Genomic DNA, 17,553 nt, shown 5'->3' on the forward strand with positions numbered 1-17,553 from the left:
TAAATAGTAAGCAGAATCAAAAATAAAATAGTTGTGGGTAAGTAGGAACTCCACAACCTCCAGGATGAATTGTTTGATCTCATCACTATAAGAGGTATTCCTATTCAGGAAAAATTCCAAGGCCCGGCATCCATGCCCATGAGGTATAGAAGAATACAAAGATGTGGCATCAATTGTCACCCATTTATAACCTTCCTGCCATTCAAAATTTTGCAATGTTTCTAAGAGATGACCTGAGTCCCTAATATAGCTATACAAATTCTTAACTAGAGGTTGCAGTAGGCTATCTATCCATTCAGACATAGGCTCCAAAAGGGAGCCTATGCCTGAAATGATGGGACGCCCTGGCGGTGATAGAAGGCTCTTATGCGTTTTAGGCAGGTAATGAAAGATGGATGTAATGGCATTGGTTGGTAAAAGGTATCTGGATTTTTCTATAGTAAAAAAACCCAGAGACACAGCTTCTTCTAGTAGTCTCTGTAGTTGTTTTGAAAAGAGTGTAGTAGGATCTGACTCAAGTTTCCTATATGTAATACTGTCAGACAGCTGTCTAGTAGCTTCTGTCATGTAGTCGGATTTGTTGAGAATAACGACATTGCCACCTTTGTCCGAATTACGGATGACAATGTCGCCATTCTCAGCTAAATCTCTCACAGCTTGTTGTTCTTGAACAGTTAGATTATGTTTATATCGGTAACTAGCAGAATTACATGTTTCCTCTAATTTCAAAAGATCTTCCTCTATTCGCTTATGTGAGAGATTTAGCTGAGAATGACGACATTGTCATCCGTAATTCGGACAAAGGTGGCAATGTCGTTATTCTCAACAAATCCGACTACATGACAGAAGCTACTAGACAGCTGTCTGACAGTATTACATATAGGAAACTTGAGTCAGATCCTACTACACTCTTTTCAAAACAACTACAGAGACTACTAGAAGAAGCTGTGTCTCTGGGTATTTTTACTATAGAAAAATCCAGATACCTTTTACCAACCAATGCCATTACATCCATATTTCATTACCTGACTAAAACGCATAAGAGCCTTCTATCACCGCCAGGGCGTCCCATCATTTCAGGCATAGGCTCCCTTTTGGAGCCTATGTCTGAATGGATAGATAGCCTACTGCAACCTCTAGTTAAGAATTTGTATAGCTATATTAGGGACTCAGGTCATCTCTTAGAAACATTGCAAAATTTTGAATGGCAGGAAGATTATAAATGGGTGACAATTGATGCCACATCTTTGTATTCTTCTATACCTCATGTGCATGGATGCCGGGCCTTGGAATTTTTCCTGAATAGGAATACCTCTTATAGTGATGAGATCAAACAATTCATCCTGGAGGTTGTGGAGTTCCTACTTACAAACAACTATTTTATTTTTGATTCTGCTTACTATTTACAGCGTCAGGGAACAGCTATGGGGGCGAAATTCGCCCCCTCTTATGCAAATCTGTTTGTGGGTAAGTGGGAGCTCCAACACATATACAGGGAGTGCAGAATTATTAGGCAAATGAGTATTTTGACCACATCATCCTCTTTATGCATGTTGTCTTACTCCAAGCTGTATAGGCTCGAAAGCCTACTACCAATTAATCATATTAGGTGATGTGCATCTCTGTAATGAGAAGGGGTGTGGTCTAATGACATCAACACCCTATATCAGGTGTGCATAATTATTAGGCAACTTCCTTTCCTTTGGCAAAATGGGTCAAAAGAAGGACTTGACAGGCTCAGAAAAGTCAAAAATAGTGAGATATCTTGCAGAGGGATGCAGCACTCTTAAAATTGCAAAGCTTCTGAAGCATGATCATCGAACAATCAAGCGTTTCATTCAAAATAGTCAACAGGGTCGCAAGAAGCATGTGGAAAAACCAAGGCGCAAAATAACTGCCCATGAACTGAGAAAAGTCAAGCGTGCAGCTGCCAAGATACCACTTGCCACCAGTTTGGCCATATTTCAGAGCTGCAACATCACTGGAGTGCCCAAAAGCACAAGGTGTGCAATACTCAGAGACATGGCCAAGGTAAGAAAGGCTGAAAGACGACCACCACTGAACAAGACACACAAGCTGAAACGTCAAGACTGGGCCAAGAAATATCTCAAGACTGATTTTTCTAAGGTTTTATGGACTGATTAAATGAGAGTGAGTCTTGATGGGCCAGATGGATGGGCCCGTGGCTGGATTGGTAAAGGGCAGAGAGCTCCAATCCGACTCAGACGCCAGCAAGGTGGAGGTGGAGTACTGGTTTGGGCTGGTATCATCAAAGATGAGCTTGTGGGGCCTTTTCGGGTTGAGGATGGAGTCAAGCTCAACTCCCAGTATAACTGCCAGTTTCTGGAAGACACATTCTTCAAGCAGTGGTATAGGAAGAAGTCTGCATCCTTCAAGAAAAACATGATTTTCATGCAGGACAATGCTCCATCACACGCGTCCAAGAACTCCACAGCGTGGCTGGCAAGAAAGGGTATAAAAGAAGAAAATCTAATGACATGGCCTCCTTGTTCACCTGATCTGAACCCCATTGAGAACCTGTGGTCCATCATCAAATGTGAGATTTACAAGGAGGGAAAACAGTACACCTCTCTGAACAGTGTCTGGGAGGCTGTGGTTGCTGCTGCACGCAATGTTGATGGTGAACAGATCAAACCACTGACAGAATCCATGGATGGCAGGCTTTTGAGTGTCCTTGCAAAGAAAGGTGGCTATATTGGTCACTGATTTGTTTTTGTTTTGTTTTTGAATGTCAGAAATGTATATTTGTGAATGTTGAGATGTTATATTGGTTTCACTGGTAAAAATAAATAATTGAAATGGGTATATATTTGTTTTTTGTTAAGTTGCCTAATAATTATGCACAGTAATAGTCACCTGCACACACAGATATCCCCCTAAAATAGCTAAAACTAAAAACAAACTAAAAACTACTTCCAAAAATATTCAGCTTTGATATTAATTAGTTTTTTGGGTTCATTGAGAACATGGTTGTTGTTCAATAATAAAATTAATCCTCAAAAATACAATTTGCCTAATAATTCTGCACTCCCTGTATGACATAGGGGAGCCTTTCAGGTCCGGCATCCTTATGTACATGAGGTATATAGACGATCTTATCTTCATTGTGAAGGATGATTTTCCTTTTGATGAATTTTTATCTATCATAAATGATAACAAAATTAACCTGAGGTTTACTGAAGATTTACACCCTGAGGGAGTTAATTTTTTGGATCTCCATCTTTATGGTGATAATTCTACACATAAGATTCTATCAAGTACATAGAGAAAGGACACAGCAGGTAATACCATCCTTCATGCTGCCTCATGTCACCCACATCACTTAGTGAAATCGATACCTAGGAGCCAATTTATCAGACTTAGGCGTAATGCCAGTAATCTTGAAAATTATATGCAAGGTGGTAAAGAGTTGATCATACGACTCAAAGCCAGAGGCTATAACGAAAAATAATTACTTAAAACATTTGAGGAGATTAAATATTGGAAACCAAAATCTAAAGATCTTCCTCTTTCAGTAGGGATAACCAGTAGTACTGCTACATTTAAGGATGACCCCAAAAAGAAAAATTATCTCGATGAGAACAGTATTGTATTTTCAACTGAATTCTCACTCCAATACAATTCTATTTGTGGCATTATTAAAAAACATCTACACATCTTGAGAGGTGATGAAATCCTACAACCTCATATTAAAAATTGCAAATTTGTAGCAAAAAAACCCCACCTACATTAGCCACAAAACTTTCACCTAGTTTAGTGAAATCTAATACAAGGACTGGTACTAATTGGCTCAGGGGTAAAGGTAACTTCAAGGCACATCTTTCAAATTGTCTAACATGTGACACCATGGACTACACCAATACATTTTGTAGTGCAGTTACAGGTGAAACCTTCAAAATTGACTTTTATGCCACTTGTCTTACCTCCTACGTAGTATATCTACTCGATTGCCAACTTTGTGGGGCCCAATATGTTGGTCAATCAACTAGGAGCCTTAGAGATCGTACTAGGGAACATTTGAGAGATGTAAAAAACTTTTATAAAGATTCTGCAGTAGCGAAACATTTCAACCTTTTTCATTTCACTAATGTACCTAGGTTTAAAATTAAGGTCATAGATATAGCTAGAATTCCCCTACGTGGTGGTAATGTGTCAAAAATACTTGATAAGAAGGAGTTATTTTGGATCTATAAGCTAAAATCTAAATCACCACTGGGTATGAACTTAGAGTGGGACATGAGATACTTTGTCGATTAGATAAATATGAGTTTATACGTTTGTCAATGTATACTGATATTCATACATATATTTTCATATTAGTATGTTCTCAGCACTTGTTTATTTATCTATGTGATACTTTGGATAGGTTTCATTTACTCCAATCTACATACATATGATCATAAGAGAAAGGTATTTGTGTGGGATCACACGTGTGGCGACACACATACATATAAATATATATATATATGAAGCATGTTTGCGGATGTTTCATGTACAGTGATTTCCATATTAATTTAGTCTCTGCTGACATTCGTGTACATGTACCCTGTACCTCTTATATACATGCATATATTCTTCATATATTATTTAAATGTTTTCTACACATTTTTTATTTATTTATGTATTGTGTCCACTTGTGTGACCCCTTTAATTATATCAATGGGTGAACAAGTATTGCTATACGGTCATAATTTTACTTCTATGCTGTATATGGTCATTTTTTGAATGTTTCTCGTGTTTTCAGGAGTTCCACACTATTTTACACATGAGGATGACCAATACTAATTGTGCACTAATATTAAATTGGGCAATATGGCTCTATTTGGTTATTTCCTTATTTGTAAAATAGTGATGTTTAAGTCTCTTTTTTCTTTCATTTCTTGTCTATTTTATATGATTTATTATAAAAACAGTTTTCTAAATAATTTGCAATAATTCTTTGATGTAAATATTGATACAATTTTCTAACAAGCCAAGTATTGCTATACTTTCACAAGTAATATGTATTTGTTTTTAAGTATACAACCTAATGCATTTTAAGGGGGCTGAGTATTGTGATTAATAAGGAGAAAGTTTATGTGTGAAACTGATTGTAATACATAACTTAACAGATTTATCTCCTATTGGTTCCTGCCCCTTTAAATGCATCAGCTTCCTTTACTTGCATTTAGCATCTATGAGTAAGCGCATACCAGCGCGAAACATGTTAGATGGCTAACTACCCTCCTTGCTAATTTGTGTTTCCTTATTTTTAATGGAATAAAGCCTTTTCTTACCTGTTGCTCAGCAGCCTTCCATTTTTTTGTTTCTTGCTGAGTCTTTGGCGGTCGTCCTCCGCTACTTGGTTGGCTCCACACCCCTTCCCAGTTTTTGGTCTGATCCGCTCACCCCGGTCCTACGCGGAAGTACTCTGCAGCAGCTCCGCTTTCCCCTCTCCCAACCTTTAAACACAATTTTAATGATTTACTGGCAATCAGGGAAAAGTTTTGAGGGGAAACAATCTAAAGTTCAACTCAATCAGAAAGCTGCATTTTCAGGAGCAATTCGATATTAGATTGTAATCAAGGTGATGTTCTATTGTGATCAGAATATTAGAAGACTAGCAAAGTAAGTTTACACAGCACTGAATGCCTTTACTTCAAATATTGCGGCCAGACTGTTACAAATGACTTATTAATACAGAAAGTGTTTGTTACAGTGTGGGGTGGACGATTGTAATACAGACCCTTTTTGAAATATCACTACTATCAGAATTGTTTTATCATGAAGATGAGGTGGCCCTTATTAAATCCATTTTACAATATTCAAAATTCTTTCTTGTTATAGTTGTGTTTCAAATAGACATGTGCGCAATCAAAACATTTTTTTTTTTTCTTTTTTCAGTTCGTTATAGTTAGATTGATTCGTTATGCGTCTGTAATTAGTTTCGGTTACATTCGCAACACGCCAAATTCTGATATTTTCGGATTCATTCACAAACATTATTGAATTATTTGTAATTTCGTATTGATTCATTATTTCGGCGAAATTATTTTTATTCCGCTAAATCATTATTTCCAAACTTATTTGTATATTCTATATTTTCGGATACATTTGTTTTTTAAAAATCAATTCGATACGTTAGTGAAATTTGAAATTTTTAATCATTGCAATGCTCACACTATGATGCCCTGCAATTCCTTCTCAACAGCCATATATACTACACGTAATTATTACACAAACAAAAAAATGACAACTATTATTAATAAATGTATTACACTGTTAAAATGACTGTAATAATAAATACATTTAATATTTCATTTAAACACTTATTAACTTATTATTATTCAGACTGTGCAGTCAATCAGGCAGCATGACAATTATGCTTGCATCACTCCTGCACAGCCAAGACCCTGAAACTGAGCTGTAGCACAGTGGGCAAGACCATACAGTGGTTTCACAGGACAGGTTCCACTCAGAACAAGCCTCGCCATTGTTGACCAAAGAGGTTGAGTGTATGTGCTCAGTTTCATATCCAGAGGTTGTCTTTAGACGAATGAGTCTTTGCTGCAGAGGTTGAAGGAGTGGGGGGTCAGCCTGTCTGTGCTCAGACCTTATGCTGCACACTGCATCAAATTGGTTTGCATGGCTGTCGTCGCAGAAGGAAGCCTCTTCTAAAGATGATGCACAAGAAACCCTTCAAACAGTTTGCTGAAGAAAAGCAGACTAAGGACATGGATTACTGGAACCATGTCCTGTGGTCCGATGAGACCAAGAGAAACCTATTTGGTTCAGATGGTGTCAAGCGTGTGTGGTGGAAGCCAGGTGAGGAGTACAAAGACAAGTGTGTCTTGCCTACAGTCAAGCATGGTGGTGGGAGTGTCATGGTCTGGGCCTGCATGAGGGATGCTGGCACTGAGGAGCTACAATTCATTGAGGGAACCATGAATGCCAACATGTACTGTGACAAACTGAAGCAGAGCGTGATCCCCTCTCTTTGGAGACTGGGCCGCAGGGCAATATTCCAACATGATAACGAACCCAAACACACCTCCAAGATGACCACTGCCTGCTAAAGAAGCTGAGGGTAAAGGTGATGGACTAGCCAAGCATGTATCCAGACCTAAACCCTATTGAGCATTTGTGGGGCATCCTCAAACGGAATGTGGGGGAGCGCAAGGTCTCTAACATCCACCAGCTCTGTGATGTCGTCATGGAGGAGTGGAAGAGGACTCCAGTGGCAACCTGTGAAGCTCTGGTGAACTCCATGCCCAAGAGGGTTAAGGCAGTGTAGGAAAATAATAGTGGCCACACAAAATATTGACACTTTGGACCCAATTTGGACATTCCCACTTAGGGGTGTACTCACTTTTGTTGCCAACGGTTTAGACATTAATAGTTGTGTGTTGAGTTATTTTGAGGGAACAGCAAATGTACACTGTTTTACAGGCTGTACACTCACTACTTTGTAACAAAGTGTCATTTTCTTCAGTGTTGTCACATGAAAAGATATAATAAAATATTTACAAAAATGTGAGGGGTGTACTAACTTTTGTGAGATACTCTCACTCTCACTCTCTCTCTCTCTCTCTCTCTCTCTCTCTCTCTCTCTCTCTCTCTCTCTGTATATATATATATATATATATATATACTTTTGAGTCAGAATATGAATAAGGGGTCACACAGCACCAGTAGTGAGTATGAGAAAAGCAATCTTTTAGTAAGAATCCAGTACTGCAGTATTTGTAGATTGTATGCAGGGCAGGTGGTATTATAGAAAATAGCATAAACAGTTTGTATGAATAACACAGCTTACCCCAGTCTCAGAAAGTGATGAATATTGGGAGAGGTGCCAATTAGCCACCCTGATATAACTTGGAAAGTTCTTGAGGCGGGTGATACAATGTTTGCACGCTACAATGAAAACTGAATACAAGCTGCTGGTAACAGAAAGGAGCGTGCGGGTTGCGCTTGTGACATCACCGGCTGTCTGGAGGAGCTGTGTGCACAGTGAAACTATGTAGTGTAGGTGGAACACAAAGCTGGTTTGCAAGGTAGTTTCCGGTGAACAAAGCAAACAAAGTGTGAATAGGAATCCGATCCATATATGTAACAAATGGAAGAACAGATATTCCTTATAAGATCCACTGAATAGATACAAAGTCCCAAAGTTAACAAAGGTGTCAGGCGGGGGGTATTAAAGGAGGAGAGTATGCCAAAAACTTGTGGCTAATAGTCCATATGGTAACAGAAAGTATCCACCATGCCCCACAGCCCTCTTACTGGTAACCTCTGGCACTGCTGACACGAGCACTTCTCTAAGCTCCTCCAACTGTCTCGCAGGCTTTCTCCGGTATCGGCTGGCGGCTTCGTGGATCAGTTGCATGTCCCGCTTTTCGGGTATAACTCCTCCCACCTACCATGCACAGGTAACCCCAATCCAATCGCAAACCATTCACCTGCTCCAGACCTCACCATAGCCAATAAAATGTGTGGCAAATCTGCTAGCGATAATTAGCAGCATACAAAAAAGGGATGTGTTAGGAATTATTGTTAGCATGACTAGCGCCATCTTGTTCTTCGCCGCCATTTTGTCTTAGGCATCCATCTTGTGTAATGAATCTTTTATTATAGTGGTTTATTATGTAGTAATAAATATGCTGATGTTAGGGAGACTTGCATAGATATAATAGCCCTGAGAATGACCCTTACGATGTGCTTGGATGCATTGTTATCTCTACAAGATGTCAAACGGCTGTGATTTGTGCGGGGCTAGGAGGCCCAGTTACTGTTATCTGAAGTTTGGTATTTCTGTAGAAATGACTCCCTAACACTCCTTTTCTTCCAATTATATTTTCTATGAGTTTCTTTGTTCTTATAGAAATACTATGTAAGATGATGTAATTATGAATACGTCACTTGTTAAACCTATATGCTGTAACTCTTGGCTATAAAAAGTTCCTTTCAACTTGCAATAAACAGAATAGCTTTTGGAATCATAGCTGCATAGTCTGAAATCTATTCTCCTGGACGTCCTGAACAGATAAGTACTAATTTCCAGCTGGTATGGTGTGCCCGATGCCCAGTCCTGAACTGACACTCCCCTCCTGAAAACAACACCAACAGTTTCTGGTGTCAGCTCGTGGGATTTACACGGGGTGAGTGGATCAGTGTTTATTTACTCTGATTCCCTCTGTGAATCGGAACCGAAATTTAGTTGGTTTTATTTTTTTGTAATAGGTGTTGGTAATATATGAAAAAAGGGTTAAAAGGGATTCCTGCAGTAAATAAAGAAGCAGGGTTAGGTTTGAGTCCCTTTATAAGGGGTTCCTGCGGTAGAGGCGCAGGTTTGCGGAGGTTCAAGTCCTGCCGGCATTTACATTAACCCCTCTAGACAGGTTAAAGTCCTGCTAGGCTAGACAGGTTAAAGACCTGCCTAGAGCGCGAGTAAGGCGCAAGAGTAAGCGTGCATTGGCGGTTGTTTCAGTCCCCCGTGCAAAGTTGCAGTGCTGTGTTAAGGTGAGTTAAAGTCTCACCTGGGTTGAAATTTCCTTATTTAGCCATTTAATAGATTTTTGTTACCTATCACTGGAAATTGGATACTAATTTGTTTGCTTGCTTGCTTGCTTTTTATTGCTATATAATTGCTGTGCTGTTTTGTGCTTAAAATATATATTAAGTGACTGTGCATTTTATTACTGCTGCTCTTTTTGTGTTGTTAAAGAAAAGTGGGGTCTGCTCATAGCCAAATATTGTTAATAATGCACAGAGAAGAGGAAAATGTTATTGCATTTGTAATGTCTACAAAACGGTTAACAGCTTCTGTTAAAAAAAAAAAAGCAGAAATATTTCAGACAGAGAGACACCCACGCTAGAAAGGGAGGGGGGATCATGAAAACATCTGTCAGTGAGCAGCTGTGTAGAGTCAGTGAAGAGAAATATAAAAAAAACTGTTTCAGAAGCTCCGTTGTATGTATGTGTGCAGTAATGAAAAGGAGATTTAAGTGTAACAGATTTACTCTAAACCAAAGGAGAATGTATTATTTGAAATGTGTTTTTCTAAATTTGTGAAGAAATGGCCAATCTTTACAAATTCAGATATGTACAAATACATTTTAAATTTGGAGGAAAATTAATAAATATATGTTTTCCTGAAAAAAAAAAAAAAAGGGGGAGTGAATTGCTGGTATGCGAGATGATCTGAGCTTGTGTGTGTGTGTGTAATGCTGTAAAAATGACGTTGTAATGAGGTATTTTGAAGTCTTATTGTTACAACTTTAAAGTCATAAGCATGTTTTAAATATGTGTGTTATTAATAAGCAGTTTTAGTTTTAAGTGATATTTGTTGTATGCAAATAAAAAAAAAAAAAAACTGTCCACCTGATGCAGCATATAAATATATTGTTTTTGCAAGGAAGCAAGGAAACTAATTAAAGGATTTGTGAATGTGCGGATGATTGAGTGACTTGTGGTCATGTTCTGGTAAATAAATAAATAAAAAAAAAAGATTAATAGGTTGATTCAAGTATGTTGTATTTGTAAGGAGTTAGTAGAAAATATAAAATAAGGTTATAGGTTTTGGGTCAGTTTCTATTGCAAGTAAATTAATTCAGTAGAGGTTTTTTGTTTTACATGGGTTTTACATAATAAATGGTTAGTCCTTAAAGGGACAGTGTACTGTAAAATTGTTTTTGATATTAATGTATTGTCAATGGCTTGTTATACAAGCTGAATAGTTTAAAATGTAGGAGAAGTTGCATTTGCAAGTTTGTGTATATATGAATTAAATTGTAATGGGTTGAATTGTTTGTCTGTAAAATCAGAGCTTAGTGCGTAGACAGAGCACTAGAAAATTGTCATTTTATTATTTAAAGGACCAGTTCACTCATGTGAAAGGAGTTCAGGAGCACTAATTACACTGTATTAGTAGTTTGCAAAATATATTTTTTTGAGACCTTTCTTTGTATTATTCTTTTTAAATCTGCCATTTAGATAGCAGATATTTCTTTTGCAGTGTAACTGAATTCTCTCTGTAATGCAAACTGAATTGATAAGTTGTCTACAATCTTAGGCCTAGATTTAGAGTTTGGCGGTAGCCGTGAAAACCAGCGTTAGAGGCTCCTAACGCTGGTTTTAGGCTACCGCCGGTATTTGGAGTCACTCAAAAAAGGGTCTAACGCTCACTTTCCAGGCGCGACTTTTCCATACCGCAGATCCCCTTACGTCAATTGCGTATCCTATCTTTTCAATGGGATCTTTCTAACTCCGGTATTTAGAGTCGTGGCTGGAGTGAGATTTAGAGCTCTTACGACAAAACTCCAGCCGCAGAAAAAAACCAGGAGTTAAGAGCTTTTTGGGCTAACGCCGGTTCATAAAGCTCTTAACTACTGTGCCCTAAAGTAGACTAACACCCATAAACTACCTATGTACCCCTAAACTGAGGTCCCCCCACATCGCCGCCACTCGATTAAATTTTTTTAACCCCTAATCTGCCGACCGCCACCTATGTTATACTTATGTACCCCTAATCTGCTGCCCCTAACACCGCCGACCCCTGTATTATATTTATTAACCCCTAATCTGCCCCCCACAACGTCGCCGCCAGCTACCTACAATAATTAACCCCTAATCTGCCGACCGCAAAGCTCCGCTACTTAAGTTATCCTTATGTACCCCTAATCTGCTGCCCCTAACACCGCTGACCCCTATATTATATTTATTAACCCCTAATCTGCCCCCCTCAACGTCGCCTCCACCTGCCTACACTTATTAACCCCTAATCTGCCGACCGGAACTCACCGCTACTATAATAAATGTATTAACCCCTAAAGCTAAGTCTAACCCTTACACTAACACCCCCCTAAGTTAAATATAATTTTAATCTAACGAAATAAATGAAATCTTATTAAATAAATTATTCCTATTTAAAGCTAAATGCTTACCTGTAAAATAAACCCTAATATAGCTACAATCTAAATTATAATTATATTGTAGCTATTTTTGGATTAATATTTATTTTTCAGGCAACTTTGTAATTATTTTAACCAGGTACAATAGCTATTAAATAGTTAGCAACTATTTAATAGTTACATAGTTAAAATAATAACAAAATTACCTGTAAAATAAATCCTAACCTAAATTCTAATTAAACCTAACACTACACTATCAATAAATTAATTAAATAAAATACCTACAATTACCTACAATTAAACCTAACACTACACTAGCAATACATTAATTAAATACAATATCTACAAATAACTACAATGAAATAAACTAACTAAAGTATAAAAAATAAAAAAGAACTAAGTTACAAAAAATAAAAAAATATTTACAAACATAAGAAAAATATTACAACAATGTTAAACTAATTACACCTACTCTAAGCCCCCTAATAAAATAACAAAGACCCCCAAAATAAAAAAATGCCCTACCCTATTCTAAATTAATAAAGTTAAAAGCTCTTTTACCTTACCAGCCCTGAACAGGGCCCTTTGCGGGGCATGCCCCAAGAATTTCAGCTCTTTTGCATGTAAAAAAGAACATATAATACCCCCACCCCCAACATTACAACCCACCACCCACATACCCCTAATCTAACCCAAACCCCCCTTAAATAAACCTAACACTAAGCCCCTGAAGATCTTCCTACCTTGTCTTCACCTCACCAGGTATCACCGATCCGTCCTGGCTCCAAAATCTTCATCCAACCCAAGCGGGGGCTGGCGATCCATCATCCGGTGGCTGAAGAGGTCCAGAAGAGGCTCCAAAGTCTTCATCCTATCCGGGAAGAAGAGGCGATCCGGACCGGCAACCATCTTGATCCAAGCGGCATCTTCTATCTTCAACCGATGACGACCGGCTCCATCCTGAAGACCTCCAGCGCGGATCCGTCCTCTTCTTCCGACGACTTCCCGACGAATGACGGTTCCTTTAAGGGACGTCATCCAAGATGGCGTCCCTCGAATTCCGATTGGCTGATAGGATTCTATCAGCCAATCGGAATTAAGGTAGGAATATTCTGATTGGCTGATGGAATCAGCCAATCAGAATCAAGTTCAATCCGATTGGCTGATCCAATCAGCCAATCAGATTGAGCTCACATTCTATTGGCTGTTCCGATCAGCCAATAGAATGCGAGCTCAATCTGATTGGCTGATTGGATCAGCCAATCGGATTGAACTTGATTCTGATTGGCTGATTCCATCAGCCAATCAGAATATTCCTACCTTAATTCCGATTGGCTGATAGAATCCTATCAGCCAATCGGCATTCGAGGGACGCCATCTTGGATGACGTCCCTTAAAGGAACCGTCATTCGTCGTCTAGTCGTCGGGAGAAGAGGATGTTCTGCGTCGGCTTGGAAGAAGATGGCTCTGCTCCGCTCCAGAAGAAAGAAGATTGAAGATGCGGCTTGATAGAAGACTTCATCCCGATGATGGACTTCCGACTTCAGCCCGATGATGGATTTCTTCAGCCGCCGCTTGGATCCAGACTTCAGCCCGAGGATGGACATCACTCTTCAGCCCCCCGCTTGGGCTTGGATCAAGACTCTGGACCGATCGGTGAACCCGGCGAGGTGAACACAAGGTAGGAAGATCTTCAGGGGCTTAGTGTTAGGTTTATTTAAGGGGGGTTTGGGTTAGATTAGGGGTACGTGGGTGGTGGGTTGTAATGTTGGGGGGGGGGGGTATTGTATGTTTTTTTTACAGGCAAAAGAGCTGAAATTCTTGGGGCATGCCCCGCAAAGGGCCCTGTTCAGGGCTGGTAAGGTAAAAGAGCTTTTAACTTTAGTAATTTAGAATAGGGTAGGGCATTGTTTATTTTGGGGGTCTTTGTTATTTTATTAGGGGGCTTAGAGTAGGTGTAATTAGTTTAAAATTGTTGTAATATTTTCCTTATGTTTGTAAATATTTTTTTATTTTTTGTAACTTAGTTCTTTTTTATTTTTTGTACTTTAGTTAGTTTATTTCATTGTAGTTATTTGTAGGTATTGTATTTAATTAATGTATTGATAGTGTAGTGTTAGGTTTAATTGTAGGTAATTGTAGGTATTTTATTTAATTAATTTAATGATAGTATAGTGTTAGGTTTAATTGTAACTTAGGTTAGGATTTATTTTACAGGTAATTTTGTAATTATTTTAACTATTTTAGCTATTAAATAGTTCTTAACTATTTAATAGCTATTGTACCTGGTTAAAATAATTACAAAGTTGCCTGTAAAATAAATATTAATCCTAAAATAGCTACAATGTAATTATAATTTATATTGTAGCTATATTAGGATTTATTTTACAGGTAAGTATTTAGCTTTAAATAGGAATACGTTATTTAATAAGAGTTAATTTATTTAGTTAGATTTAAATTATATTTAATTTAGGGGGGTGTTAGTGTTAGGGTTAGACTTAGCTTTAGGGGTTAATACATTTATTATAGTAGCGGTGAGCTCCGGTCGGCAGATTAGGGGTTAATGTTTGAAGTTAGGTGTCGGCAATGTTAGGGAGGGCAGATTAGGGGTTAATACTATTTATTATAGGGTTAGTGATGCGGATTAGGGGTTAATAACTTTATTATAATAGCGGTGCGGTCCGCTCGGCAGATTAGGGGTTAATAAGTGTAGGTAGGTAGCGGCGACGTTGTGGGGGGCAGATTAGGGGTTAATAAATATAATATAGGGGTCGGCGATGTTAGGGCAGCAGATTAGGGGTACACAGGGATAATGTAAGTAGCGGCAGTTTACGGAGCGGCAGATTAGGGGTTAAACATAATATACAGGGGTCAGCGATAGCGGGGGCGGCAGATTAGGGGTTAATAAGTGTAAGGTTAGGGGTGTTTAGACTCGGGGTACATGTTAGGGTGTTAGGTGCAGACGTAGGAAGTGTTTCCCCATAGCAAACAATGGGGCCGCGTTAGGAGCTTAACGCTGCTTTTTTGCAGGTGTTAGGTTTTTTTCCAGCTCAAACAGCCCCATTGTTTCCTATGGGGGAATCGTGCACGAGCACGTTTTTGAGGCTGGCCGTTTGCGTAAGCAACTCTGGTATCGAGAGTTGAAGTTGCGTTAAAAATGCTCAACGCTCCTTTTTTGGAGCCTAACGCAGCCTTTTTGTGGACTCTCAATACCAGAGTTATTTTTATGGTGCGGCCAGAAAAAAGCCGGCGTTAGCTACGCGGGTCGTTACCGACAAAACCCTAAATCTAGCCGTTAGTGTTGCGATCTGTGAGTCTAGCGAAAAAAAAAAAAAAAAGAAAAAAGACAAACAGAGGAGTGAAAATATTTAAGGGGATACAGGCAAACTGATATAAAATCTGAGATTTTAAGGAAATATTTACAGAGAAGACAATGAGGTTTACTGTAAGCCTAACACTAGTATATTTAAGTGTGTCAGCAGTTTCAATTAAAGATAATTTTTAATTTGAGTAAAATGTCCCTTTAACTAGCCTGCATCCCACTGTGAGTGTGTTTTTATGCTGGTTATGCTTGCTTAGGCTATTTAATGAATGTCAGTATACATTTTTATTATAAGTAAGGCCAATGGCTAATTGGGAATAATTTAAAGGGGAAATGTTATTATTATTTTTTTGTAGAAAGCTTATTTTATTTTTTTTGTTATATAGATTTGTTCCATTTGGTTAGAGAGCTGCAGAATGGTGAATATCAAATTATAAACAAAGTTAAATCAAATAATTGTGTTGTTATTACAATTTTGGTTATGTAAAAGTATAGACTGGATTATAGAGTTTATCACAAATTATTTGTGTCACACCTGATTTATTTAACAGTGGATTTGCATGGTACATGTGAGCAGGAGCTATATAGAACAGTGGCTGTATCATTATTATCTAATTATTCCCAAAATTGGATACTTAGGTGTTTGTGTGTTCTTTTGTAAATTTATGGTTAGGGATTTTATTTGTAAATATGCAACTGGAGTTTATTGATCTTCTGAAGTGATTGCATTATTAGTGTGATCTCATAGTATTGTGCATGGTAGAATTTGCAAATCTAGGGCATAGAAAGTTGTTATAGGATTTTAATTATTTGCAGAGTTTTGCTAGAATGTAGGATTTTTCAGTGCTGTGTTTCAGTGAATGTAAGTATATATGTTGAATTTCAGGTTAATTCTGGTTGTTAAAAGTTTGTGTCGGCTGTTCATGTTTTGTTTTGTAAAATGGACAATTGGTTTAAGTGTTTTCTAAGAGAATGTTGTGTTTTTATTTTTCGTGAATGCGTGTGGTAAGGTGCTGTATGAATGGAATATTGCATGTGTAGGTGTATTTGATTTTGCTTGCTATTGAAAATTGTATTCTGCATGCATGAGTGGAGTGCATAATTTGTCTTTTAGTTTTTTGTTATGTTGTGTTTGCGTGTCACATGGGATGTTTCACGCAAACAAGGGGGAAGTATTTATGAGTATTGATGTGTATCTTTATGTGATAAGGGTGATTGTTTGTAGGTAAGAGGTAAGAAGGTGAACCTAAAACGTTTTGAATCTCCTCTTACAATATTGTTGCCTAACCACCAGCTGTGCCCTAAATTTCCCTGTCTTATCCCTATGCAGGATTCACTACGTCCCTAGGATTGTCTAGAAGTTTCCTTCATTGGGAATCTGGCCATGGACATCATCTACCTTGATGGCTACCCCGGTTGTAGCCTGTATACCCATACCCCACTACTTTTTCCCTCCCTGGTGGTTTCTATTTTTTCATTGTCTTTCTGTGTTTTGTTTTGCTCTCATATTACAGATGCCTAAAATGTTTTATTTTTCTATTTGGTTCTTAACACCATATTTGTATTTGCAGGATGAGAGTATGCAGCTGTATCAAGAGATTAAAGACACTAACTGAATTATTTTTGAGTTTTCCATATTTAGGTAAAATCTGTACAGATAAAATTCCATAAGGGCACTCTTCAAAAGATTGAAGATTGAATGCAAGTAAACCTTTAAAGAAAGAAAGATGAAGATAAAAGACCTTTTGTCAAGTTTGTTTTAACCACCATACTGCAGTAAAAGTTGCTGAACTATCTTTGAATCCATTCTTTGCATTGCATGCTGGTACCAGTTCCAGAACTGGACTCTGGGTAATCCATGACTGTCTCCTCTGATGTGTGTCATCAGAACATAAAGACTATCCTTCTCTGGACTGTGCCTTGCCGGTTGATATGGAGGACCTGTTATGCTGTTACAGGGTCAACCAATTAAATTAGGGGAGTATTGTTTTAACTCGTGTACTTATATTTCTTGTTTTGTATGCTATTGTATTGGTGTTATTTTTGTTGATCACATTAGTTATAAGAAGTCATATAGTTTTGTCTGCAGAAAAGTGTAACCCTTTAGATAAGTGTAAGTCTAAACTTTGCAGTATTGTAACCTATTGAATGGCCCACTGAGTATAGAAAATATGTTTGCACCTTTATAATTTAAAGAAAATGCTGAAATATATCAGAATATTTTAGACCCTCTACCCTGTGGAACATAATGAGGACATGTCTCAGCTAGAAGGTTATATTAATTAGACAGAGAAATATTTGTTTAGGGAGTAGCATAATTAT

General features: G+C 38.0%; 1 protein-coding gene across 1 annotated transcript in view; it reads left to right on the forward strand.

Annotated features, from left to right (window-relative positions):
* Window positions 1-710: 710 nt before the first annotated feature.
* The window catches only part of LOC128647600 (vomeronasal type-2 receptor 26-like), a 333,654-nt gene continuing 316,811 nt past the window's right edge, over window positions 711-17,553 (forward strand). Inside the window, exon 1 of the mRNA XM_053700356.1 lies at window positions 711-957. Coding sequence (XP_053556331.1) covers window positions 711-957 — 247 coding nt within the window. The remainder of the gene's footprint in view (window positions 958-17,553) is intronic.

This window comes from Bombina bombina, chromosome 2, assembly GCF_027579735.1.
Source record: "Bombina bombina isolate aBomBom1 chromosome 2, aBomBom1.pri, whole genome shotgun sequence".
Lineage (NCBI taxonomy): Eukaryota > Metazoa > Chordata > Amphibia > Anura > Bombinatoridae > Bombina > Bombina bombina.